We start from the raw sequence: 1,262 nt of genomic DNA, 5'->3' as shown, positions 1-1,262 counted from the left end.
CCCCTCTCCCCCCCCCACCGGTCTCCCAAGGATGGATCATTCCCAGTGCCTTGTGACTATATACGCCTTGGTGGTTCTGCTGGGTCTCCGGCTAGAGCAAGGCGCCTGCCAGCACTATCTGCACATCCGACCGGCTCCCAGCGACAACCTGCCCTTGGTGGATCTAATCGAGCACCCGGACCCTATCTTTGACCCCAAGGAGAAGGATCTTAACGAGACCTTGCTCAGGAACCTCATGGGCGGACACTTCGACCCTAACTTTATGGCTATTACCTTGCCCGAGGACCGGCTCGGCGTGGACGATCTAGCCGAGCTGGACTTGCTGCTCCGGCAGAGACCCTCGGGAGCGATGCCCAGCGAAATCAAAGGGCTGGAATTTTACGACGGGCTGCAGCCGGGCAAGAAGCACAGGCTGAGCAAGAAGCTGCGCAGGAAGCTGCAGATGTGGCTCTGGTCCCAGACCTTCTGCCCGGTCCTATACACGTGGAACGATCTCGGCAGCCGCTTTTGGCCCCGGTATGTCAAAGTGGGCAGCTGCTACAGTAAAAGGTCTTGTTCGGTCCCAGAAGGGATGGTTTGCAAACCTGCCAAGTCCGTGCATTTAACGATCCTGAGGTGGAGGTGCCAGCGCCGGGGGGGGCAGAGGTGCACATGGATACCCATCCAGTACCCCATCATCTCGGAGTGCAAGTGCTCCTGCTAGGGCTTGCACTTCCCTTCTCCGGCGGACTCACGTGGACCTTTGCTGCAACAAAAATAAAAGACATTTGCTTTCTGGTTAACGTTGTAATGCACTGTAACGTGTAGGAGAATGTATATTGTGTGTATATATGGCACCGTTTTAATATACTATTAAAAGGTCAGTATTATACGTGAAATAATCAGCGTCTACTGTATTTTTAAGACTATTACCCTGTTCGTTGCTAATGTATCTTTTTTTTTTTTTGGTATTTATATTCCAGAGAGAAGTTGCTTCGCTTTAGCGAAGTAGATTTTTTGTTGAGTTTTTGGGGTTTTTTTTAAATAAAAGGGTTAAAAAATACAAACCAAACTTTTTGATAAGAAAACGTTTTAAAGCTATTTTCCATTATTCGGAAAGCGTGTGTGTGATATTTTTTTTGTTCTTTTTCCTTATGGACTTTAGATTTAAAATAAAAAAGAATAAACGCCTAGAGCACAACGTTATTGTAAATAGAGAGAACGGTTTGAATGACTTAATCGTATGTAAATGAAGAGTATCTGCTATTTATTCTTTATATCCC

At 47.1% G+C, this 1,262-nt stretch overlaps 1 protein-coding gene across 1 annotated transcript; it reads left to right on the top strand.

Moving 5' to 3' along the window:
• Window positions 1-7: 7 nt before the first annotated feature.
• NOG (noggin) lies at window positions 8-916 on the top strand. The gene has a single exon (XM_010188859.1). The coding sequence runs from the start codon at window positions 32-34 to the stop codon at window positions 701-703; it is 672 nt and encodes a 223-aa protein (XP_010187161.1). The 5' UTR covers window positions 8-31; the 3' UTR covers window positions 704-916.
• Window positions 917-1,262: the final 346 nt, after the last annotated feature.

The sequence above is a fragment of the Mesitornis unicolor genome, unplaced genomic scaffold (assembly GCF_000695765.1).
Source record: "Mesitornis unicolor isolate BGI_N332 unplaced genomic scaffold, ASM69576v1 scaffold33827, whole genome shotgun sequence".
In the NCBI taxonomy this organism is placed as follows: domain Eukaryota; kingdom Metazoa; phylum Chordata; class Aves; order Mesitornithiformes; family Mesitornithidae; genus Mesitornis; species Mesitornis unicolor.
This window is presented reverse-complemented; position numbering and strand designations above follow the sequence as displayed.

Excerpts from the sequence above, each read along its gene's own strand:
- NOG (XM_010188859.1), top strand. The coding sequence starts at position 32 with ATGGATCATTCCCAGTGCCTTGTGACTATATACGCCTTGGTGGTTCTG.